Source organism: Glossina fuscipes, unplaced genomic scaffold (assembly GCF_014805625.2).
Source record: "Glossina fuscipes isolate IAEA_lab_2018 unplaced genomic scaffold, Yale_Gfus_2 0, whole genome shotgun sequence".
Lineage (NCBI taxonomy): Eukaryota > Metazoa > Arthropoda > Insecta > Diptera > Glossinidae > Glossina > Glossina fuscipes.
The window spans coordinates 29,494,475-29,505,246 of record NW_023998414.1 but is presented as its reverse complement, the minus strand read 5'-3'; the positions used below and the strand labels follow the sequence as shown (position 1 = coordinate 29,505,246).

The following is a 10,772-nucleotide window of genomic DNA, read 5'->3' as shown; positions in this document are numbered from 1 at the left end:
GCTCTAATTAATGCAATTGTCTTGTAACATTTCCACACTACTTGTAGACGGTCTTTGAATACTAAAGCCAATCACAAAAAATCTCCTACTACTCTAATACTATCCCTAACTCCATTATTCTCGTGTCTTCTCAAAATACAAGAAAATACCAAAAAGCATTTTAATTTCGGATGGCATAAAAGGGATGTCTTTTACGAAAACATGGCTTAGCTATTATCCTTCAGCTTTAATATTATATGCAGGATAAATGGAGGCAGAAGAAAATTTATAAATAATTTTCCTGCTCTAACCAGTTTTTGTGAAAGCAATTCTCTCTTTATTCTTTTTCCTACTTTTTTTTCTTCTTTTTTTTTCATTTCATTTCTTTTACATATGAGCAAATGCCTCATTGCATATTCCTGTTCATTGATGTTCACTGAAACGTATGCGCCAATATGGCTGCCAATATCCTGTTTGCTATGCGCTTCTATTGAATTGTTGTTATATTTCTATGTTCGCAATACTATCAACTCTTGCAATTTGTCTTTCTCTTAGTTCAGTTAGTTGTTAGTGTTATTGTATTTGTAATGGCCTTGTTTATGAAATGTACGGTTAATAAAGCGTTTCAAATGAGTAGAGTTTTTCAACAGCTGCTTCCACACTTTGTAATTTTCTTTTTTTTATTTGTGTTTCAAACAAATCTCGTATGTCTAATAAAGTTGTGCTTTTTTTTTTTTATTTTGTTACATGAAAACATGAAAACAGATTACAAACGAAAATTCCGAAAATATTAATTATATAGTCAAATGTCTTATATACTTATGTTTATTAAAATAAAGCAAGTTCTATTTAAAATCTAATGACCTTTTCCATAACTCGATGAAGATGCCGAAGCAGAAGCACTTGCATAAGCACCAGAATGACTTTTGGCGTAGCTGCCAGCGTTAGAGTTAGCGTTATCGCCGCTGCATTTATTGGAACCGCAACCACCAGATCCGCCAGCATTTGCACTGCTACTTGCAGTAGCAAAACTTGAGGCGCCTGCACCGCCAAATAGAGACGAATCAAGGCCACTAAAATCTAAATTTCCAAGATTACTAAGTCCTCCAGCGCCTAAATGACCGAAGCCACCCGAAGTACCTTCAGATCCGCCAATACCACTACCACTACTAACTTCATCTCCCCGATGACTGCCATAACCTTTACCACCCCCCCCAGAACTAGAAGAGCCCGCGCCTCCACCAGCGCTAGACCCTACCCCAGCTCCACTACCAACCCCAGTCCCACCAAAACCACCCGAACCGCCACCTCCTAAGGCCGTGCCGCCTCCAGCTCCGCCAAAACCTCCAAAGCCCTTACCACCACTTCCAGAACCACCGAAACCGCCAGAACTACCTAATCCACCACCGGCACCAGCGCCTCCTCCACTACCATCACCAGCTCCAGCTCCACCAAAACCTCCGTAACCCTTACCACTACTTCCGGAACCAGCGAAACCGCCAGAACCGCCTGCTCCACCACCGCCGCCAGCGCCTCCACCTCCACCGGCGCCACCAGCGCCAGCTCCGCCTCCTCCAAATCCTACTGAACCGCCAATTCCGAAGCCGTTTCCATCACCCGTGCCGGCTCCAGCTCCGCCAAACCCTCCGTAACCCTTACCACCAGTTCCAGAACCACCGAAACCGCCAGAACTGCCTAATCCACCACCAGCACCAGCTCCAGCTCCACCAAAACCTCCGTAACCTTTACCACTACTTCCGGAACCAGCGAAACCGCCAGAACCGCTTGCTCCACCACCGCCACCAGCACCGCCACCTCCACCAGCACCACCAGCGCCGGCTCCACCAAACCCTCCTGAACCACCAACTCCGAAACCGCTACCATCGCCTCGGCCGGCTCCAGCTCCGCCACCAACTCCTCCGCCTCCACCGGCACCTCCTCCACTACCAGAACCAGCTCCTGCTCCACCAAATCCTCCGTAACCCTTAGCACCACTTCCGGAACCAGCGAAACCACCAAAACCGCCTGCTCCACCACCGCCGCCACCTCCTCCACCTCCACCGCCACTACCAGCGCCAGCTCCACCAAATCCTCCTGAACCATCAGTTCCTAAGCCACTACCATCGCCTCGGCCAGCTCCACTTCCTCCACCAGTTCCTCTGCCCCCACCGGCACCTCCTCCATTACCAAAACTAGCTCCAGGTCCACCAGATCCCCCGTAACCTTTACCAGCACTCCCGGAACCAGCGAAACCGCCAGAACCGCCTGATCCTGCACCGCCGCCAGCACCGCCACCTCCACCGGCACCACCAGCACCAGCTCCACCAAATCCTCCTGCACCACCACTCCCTAAGCCGCTACCATCGCCTCGGCCAACTCCACCTCCGCCACCAGCTCCTCCTCCGCCACCAGCTCCTCCTCCCCCACCGGCACCTCCTCCACTGCCAGTTCCAGCTCCACCAAACCCTCCGTAACCCTTACTACCACTGCCGGAGCCACCTAAACCGCTACAAGACGCTCTTCCGGCACGGCCGCCAGCACCGCCCCCTCCACCAGCACCACCAGCGCCAGCTCCACCGAATCCACCTGAACCGCCGATTCCTAAGCCGCTACCATCGCCTCGGCCAGCTCCACCTCCGCTACCACCTCCAAAGCTGTGTCCAGCTCCGAATCCACCAAAACTTCCATGACCGCCGAAACCGCCACTGATTAGCCCACCACCACTTCCCTCAAAGCCCAAACGTCCCGGCGCACCGCCATATCCACCACCTAACGATACGCTGAATGTTTTTTCTTTTCTAAGACCGCCTTTTCCCGCACCGTTTAAAAAGGGATTCCCAGCAGATGCAAATTTACTAACGCCATCCAAAATGCCACCAACAGTGCCAGCAATACCATGCTTGATACCGCTTAAATCGACGTCTTTATGCAAAGAAATTGCGCCACTACCGCCGGCGTTACCGCTTTCTAAAGTATTCCCACTTACACCTGCTGCTTCGCCGCAGTGATTGGAGCCGCAACCACCGCTACCCCAACTGTTACTTGAAGCGCTAGCTGAAGCAGAACTGCTTGCTCCACCCCCTCCACCGCCGCCACCACCATAACCACCCCCATGATGACCATAACCAGCAACTACGTCTGCGATTGAGATTACAGAGCATTCAAAACAAATATCCTTTCCATTGATTAATCAAACAAAATCGCTTACCCACATAATTGCCACTAATTAATGATAGAATTGCAGTCAGTGCTAACAAATTCTTTTTCTGTTCAAATCTTCTGTTTCTTGTCATGTCGCTCGAACGATTGCCATTACAAAACACTTACAATTTGCATTTATACACAATTTTCGATTATGCTCATCAACGATGCAAATTTATTGTTATTCGTGTAGAGCCGATTAAATAATACGTATTTTGGAATTTTTTATATACATTTATTGTTGTTTGCAATCGTATAATTGAATTAATCAACAATCAAATAGAGAAATATGAGCGGATAGACAGATATGGGAAAAACCATTCTAAATTTCATCTCTCAACTTGGAACACGATTTTTCTTATTTTACATTCTTTTTTTTTTTCTTTCTTCTTTTTTTCATAGTATATGACGAAATTTTTACTCAGATTTAATCAAAAAAGTATTAGATAAGAAATGAAATACACTTGGAAAAGTACTACTTATGAAACAGATGAAAAACATATTGTGCAACAATCTTCACACGACGAACAAAGCTTTGTTTATAACATAAAAGTTTGTCTTTATATGTAAACTGGGACACAGTTGACGTCGAGCGACCTTCATAGTAAATCTTGATGTAGCGCCAAAAGCAATTATTATTAATACGTAAATTTTGCCTTTTTTTTTTTTGTTAATTTTTAACATTCTGCTCCTTCACATAAAATACAAATTTTATGTAGTTTGGTTAGATGGTAAAAATTACCGAAAACACTGCAGTACATAAAATCTTTTAATTTCACTTGTGTTCGTGTAAATTTTTCCAGTGTAATTTGACGGATTAAAAGCATCTAATTAAAAACTATACCTGTAAATGCTGTAAATCTTTATTTGCATTAACAATTTAAAACTCAATCCTAATCAAGTAAATAATAGGAGAGAATGTTTAACACTCAGACCGAATAATGAACACCCATCAGTTAACGTAAATGTATGGAAAATTAACCTACATTTTTCGTAGTTCAAGTTTGTCAACATATATTGTCCCTTAATATTTCGAAATTAAAGTTAACCCACTGTTGGGTGTCGCGTCCCTTCTTCAAATTTCTTCTAAAAACAAATTTACCAATTAATAAACCAATAGAAGTCTTCTGGGCAAAGTTGAATCCACATATGCATTATGCACCCAAACATGCAAAAAAATATTATCTTAACCTTTGAGCTAAGCACCGTTTGCAACATGTATCAATGCAAGCTGTTCGCCTAGGGCGCATTTTAGTACAAATCAGCAAAGTTCGATATCGTCTTTTGTTTCGAAAAACAAACAGTCAGCAAAACAAGTTATTGGTAAAACTAATTTGAAATTTTTACAAATTTTTGCAGTTTCGATAGTCTCAATAACAGCCAAGTAGATGGAGAACAGCGCATGACTAAAACAGCATTGAAGTTCAAGTTCATTGTATTAACTTTAGAGTTCACGACGAGCAACCAAACTAATGCTAAGTAACATCAACAAGTTAGATTTCCCACCAAATAAAAAAAAAACATTTTTTGGAAAAAATCTTACTTGTAGAAAGACTTAGCTTAAACAGATGGTAGGATGATTACATCTTCTATGCCACTTTTGTCTAATGACAATCTATCCGGCTTCCGTTATTCAAATATCAAAAATTAGGTCTTGTTTCAATACAAAGATTGATATTTTCTTGGATCCTTTACATTGGATGGAATGAATAGTGAAATAGTTTGCTTTCATCTAAATTTTTCATCATTCACCGATTTTTGTTGAAGAATAAATGGGGAAATTTTCTTGTTAATGACAAATAGCGTAAATCTGTTACATATAGTGAATTTTTTAACATTGGCCATGATATGGATAAAAATTGCAAAAATAGTCTAATCGGAACGATTTCTATTAACCAGAGCATCAAATCTTATTATAATTTATGTAGAAAAACTTCGACCCACATGTTCAATGCAAAACATATCGACAGACATTAGAATGACAAAGATAGACAAATGGATAGATACTTTTATGCCAATCTCGAAAACTATTTTAAGGTAACCCATATAACAAACGTTGAATGTATCTCAAGCCCTCCCAGATGTCACATGTATTCACTCAAACTCAATATACCTTGTGCCATAAATGATGTGGGACATAAAAATTTAACAGCAAACCAAGCAGTCTATACGAAGTTTTAACATCACATTCTAGCAAAAATCAAAAGAATCTGTCGACTGTTTGCTAATGGTGGACAGATTTTTAATATATTTTAGTTAGGCTTCGTAGTCGCAATAAGAAGGGAAAATTTATAGTCTCGCAAGAAATTCAGTGATGGTATTAGTCACTCAGTTCGATGAACAGACAGACATCTTCAATACATATTTCTATGCAGTCTTAAGATTTAAAAAAATTCTTACATTCAAGGCCATGGATTGTGTCATCTAATAATAGATGGAAAAGAAGCTTACAATTTTTAAGTTACTTTATGAGCGGAGCTCCTACACTAATTACTCTTCTTCAATAGTCATACGTTGGTAATATGCTTCCATGTCTGTAAACTTTTGTTAAATGCTCGCAATTTGAATCATTTATAATTGCTTTTATATGTAACTAAAGCTTTAAAAAATGTAATATAACTAATCTATTTCAAATTATCAAATGGTAGATGGCCACAATTCTCACATATGTTTGACATTAAATGAACTGCATTCTGAACCATTTGTTAGCTAAATATAAGTAATAAATTTCTATATGTATCTCATAGCTTCACCAGTAACAATCGACGATTTTCTAATTTTAATTTTGTATTACTCTTTTCCAATTATTCATAAAATTACAATAATACAAAAAACCAGTTTGATGACGAATTAATATCAATTTATCAAAATAAATTAAAATATATGCTTGTTTTCGTTTCAATATAATAGACATTCTCTTTTGCTTGCCTAGCTAATAGATACCGATCTGTAAGGTAAAAGTGGAGTGTATGCATTTTCATTTTTTATCATATCACTCAATATCTCTCCGGTCTGAAGCACATACGACAACACTATTCACAGATCCATATGATTTCTAGGTGGTATCAACTTTCAAACGATACGTGTCAAAATTTCATGGTAATCTATAATAACTATTAGTTTACAAATTATAGGTGTTTTGGCGACACTACTTTTTCGATCGCTTTGGACGGCTTTCATCGATTGCTGTTCACTCGGTAGACGCCTAGTGACTCCCAATGGTTCTGGACCGCAGCGATGAACAAAGGTTTTATTCATCGTCTCATATCGCGCAAAAAGATTATTATGGGTAAATGTCTCTTGATATCGCTAAAACGTCGATCTTGTGTGTCTTCAAAAAATATTGCCGAGTGCGCACGACCACAGCGTTCAGGATGGTTGGCGCTCATGCGGCGGTGGTTAAAATTAGCAAATCACCTATAAACTTATCTTTTTGACAGTCAAGAGTCGCCATAATATCTTTCAAGCCAAAGCCGATTATTAACGCATTTTATCGCATCAAAAAGGTAAGAAATGGAATTTTTCCACTGTCCACTGACAACCATCCCTTTTTTTACACGACAGATAAGTCTTTTAAAATTCCGTGCGAAAAAACATTGTCTACAAAATATGTGCAATTTATGGTGCATTTATGGATATGTTCTATAATTGTTAAAAATCGTGACAGATGCAAAAGAAAACCTATATTTACCAAGAAAACCGTATAAAAAAAGTAATAATGAAATCCATATTACTTGCTTATAAGGCAAAAACAATTCTTTTTCATCACACAAAAAGTACAACATGCAATTCAGTCCATAAGTACAACATGCACAAATTTTATAAAATTATTATAAATAAAAATTAATTTCCCAGCTCTGATTAACGCATATGGGGATATAAGCCGATTGACTTTTGATCACAGTCTTCCCTCAATTGTATTTTTTGTTTCTTTATACACTGTCCAAATTGGAATTAAAAAAAGATTATATTTTGGGTTTCCTACTAGAGCAAAAAATTCGTAATGAACTGTGCTATTTTAAAATCGTGTAAAAAAGATCGTGTAAAAAAATGGTTGAGTGTACAAAGGAGCGTTACTAACACGGCTCTTACTTTTAAACTAACTGTTGCAATGTCGTAGAATTTTGACAAGTATCGTTTAAAGGTTGATGCTATCCACAAATGAGACGGACCTGTGATGCCACAAATGTTTCAAGCAGATTACTTATTGAGTGAGATGTTATAATATATCCGCATTCGAAAATAAGCATATTGATGCAATAAATTGTATTGCCATCCAATAGACTACATTTTTATCATTTTTTCAATTGTTTTTTCAACTATGCATCGGCATTTCCTTAATTCCCCTTATATTATAACTGATATACGAGGATAAGCAAATTTTCGCGATTTTCTTTAGTTTATCATTGCGTTTGAAGATGCATTACGCTCTCTTATTTACCACAGTTATATCTAATCCTAGCAATAACTATCAAATTAACAGATAGATAGACCATCAGTTTTTCGATCTTTATTTTATATTAAGAATATGTAAATCAGTTCCCTAGAATTGATTAGAAAAATAGGCAAAGGCCCACAAATGGACCAAGGGGTACAGTGACTTTATAAATTCAAATCTCTATAAAGTCTCTCACTAAATATTCTGCAATCAAAATTAATGTGTATTTCATCTCCGCGCTGACGAGTATAGAGAACAAAGATTACTATATCGTCTAGAAGCTAATAAAACAACAAAGTGAATTAACAATATATAATTGTTTAGTCACTGATAGCGTAAAATGTCAAGCTGTTAATCAATAATCTAAATGTCACTGATAATTTTGTGGGGAAAAAAAAGAATAAGTCGACAAATTCATTTGGTTTTTTTTTTTTTGGAGATTTTAATGAATCGAATTTTGAAAAAAGGGGATTTTTGAGAAAAAGAAAATTTTTTTTGTCATTATTTTGCTTTTTGGTTTATTAAATCTTATTAATTCTGTTAAGTAGAAATTTACATTATAATTTGTAGTATTGTTTAAATATTTAGTATTATTATAGAAATATTAAATAGATTTGTAGACACATCAAGTAATTGTTATAAACTCGGAGAGAATTTCAATAACTTACTAACTTGTTGTTACTTAGAAATTGAATTGCATTGAAAATATTTAAATCTCATTAAACCGGATTAATGAGAAATAGAAAAATAAAAACAAAATATAAATATACAAAAAAACCAATTAATAAAAACTACTATAATAACATATATAGAAAACTTAATTCGAAATATCATCAGAATAAGCAGCAAATTATTATTATGTATGCAATTTTTAAAAGCTAATAAACATATTTATTAATACACTTGAAAAAATGTCCCGGTAAAATTGGCACAAAACAGTAATAATAATAAAAAAAAATACATTTTTTAAGCATTAAACGCTAACCTCAATCAATATTTTCGCATTTATTCAATGGAAATGTTACCTTTCGAACCTGCTAGATATCGGGTGTATTTTTCAGTATTTACTTAGTCATAAGACTGATGACTGGGAAGACGAGCAAACATGGATACAGGCGTACCTCGTTTAACATGGTTTCGATACAACAACGTGTACATTGACTTGATTTATATGCAGTATAAGTTTAAATTACATTATTCGATATTATATCTTAGTTTAAATAAGCGGATAAAAAAGTTTTGATTCCATCGTATTATGCGAGAGTCGCCTGCACGTACAAATAAATGACTATTGAGCAAGACAAACAAAATATATATTCATATTTCAGAAGCATTGCAAAGAGAAGACCTTACTATATGGCTTTGCTAACGAAAACCTTTGTTATGCTCTTAAAATTGATACTTTGTAAAGTATTATTAATATATATTAACATTAATTATTTCATATTTATTATCATCCATTAGTTTATATTGTATCAATTCTTTTCAATAAACACATTGTTGATGTGAGAGAATTGATCGGAAGACATGCAAGTTCTTATTGTTTATGTTTATTAAAAATTAAAGTTTATTTTCACAACAACTTCTTCAAAATAAAGCGTTATTATAAGATGGCCCAATCGGAACGCCCTTGGATCTTCGTTCAAAGTATCTGAAACGTTGCGTCCTGTTGATTTTCAAAACATCTTGACAAAATTACTGGGAAGTAATATTTTGACATATTAAACTTGATGCAAAAAATTTGGATCGGATAAGCCAATTATTTGAACTCCTCGAATATTCATTTTGCTTTGCTCTTTGCTTGACAAAGAAGTCGAACTTTTAGTATTTCAGGCTGAAGATTCTTCCACCTAAGTAATTTGGCAGAAAAGTTATCGGTATCAAATCGAAGCTATATCAAGATTAATATTTTGCACCTCATCAATAAGAGGCCTCACTCTTCATATTTTAAAATGAAATTTGTTCGGTAATGGGAGATTAACATGAAAATTGATTGCATCAAATTTAAGGAAAATAGACCTGTGTTTTAATCGCAATCTCTTACAAAGTTTCTCGTCATAAGTAATTGGTAGGCTTTAAGACGTTATGTTATGTTATGGAAATAGGTAAAAATTACGAATATCTTGGGTAGAAAAGTTGACTACGTTAAATTTGGTGGCTGTCAGCTTACGCTTCGGTCGCCCTTCTACATAAGGTCTCTTATGACAACTATGACTTTGTATGCAAGGAAGATATCATTTTTGGTACTTTATCACAAAAATATATAATATGACGAATTGTATCAGGCCAATTAGTAGGGTGAAATTAATGGCCGGCAACCCAATTATAATGATTTTACTTATTTATTTATTGTATGCGCGTTCAAGAGTCAGGACGCCAAGTTTCTTTACGACCATAAGGTTCCCACTAAATGGCAAAAGGCGTGTAAATGTAAATTAATTTGCAGTTGCCCGCTGAATAAAAATATATGGAATCGGTCGTATGACATGTCTTAACATCAACGTGTTATAAGTAAATGTGGTCAGTAAGCCCACATCTCTACACATCGAATGTCAAATATTTATTTTTAATGATCCGATTCCTATACCCATGAATTGATAAATTAACTTAAAATTTTGCGTGTTTTCTTTATAGAAACGACGGCATCAAAATGTGAAAGAGTATGCAATCCATTCGCACAAACATTTCATTTAGTCTATTATCAAGGACATATGATCTTTAATTTGGGTAAATACCAAAGCAATGTTGCTATCTGCGTTTCATTAGCAACAGAAATGCTGTCACTCTTCGATGAAAGCTGCCAATATCTATAGAATTCTTGACTATAAGCATCCTCTGAAGCGCATATCAAATTCTTAAACTTCTCTTAATTAGAGAACATAGTAGAGCTCATCTTTACTATTGCATTTCTAACGAATTTTTCATTGGCTTTTTCAGTAGTTGTGAATATACTTAGATACTCAGTAAGCCTATGTATAGGTAACACTTGACCGACTTGCTTAAAGCTATGCGGATAGTTGTGAATTTAACCATGCGCAGCTATTTTCACATTTACGGATCTAGAAATTCAATTTAAGAAATAAAATATTTACGTAAGCGTCAGGAGGAACCTGGCATATTGCAAGCTACTCTGTTTAGTGCGAACGTTTTAGTC

General features: G+C 36.7%; 1 protein-coding gene across 1 annotated transcript; it reads right to left on the bottom strand.

Moving 5' to 3' along the window:
- Nucleotides 1–613: 613 nt before the first annotated feature.
- LOC119644457 (glycine-rich cell wall structural protein 1.8-like) lies at nucleotides 614–3,277 on the bottom strand. The gene is made up of 3 exons (XM_038044021.1): nucleotides 3,188–3,277; nucleotides 2,527–3,117; nucleotides 614–2,274 (listed from the first exon to the last, which is right to left on the bottom strand). Exons 1-3 carry the CDS (start codon nucleotides 3,270–3,272, stop codon nucleotides 836–838), a joined length of 2,115 nt encoding a protein of 704 aa, XP_037899949.1. The 5' UTR covers nucleotides 3,273–3,277; the 3' UTR covers nucleotides 614–835.
- Nucleotides 3,278–10,772: the final 7,495 nt, after the last annotated feature.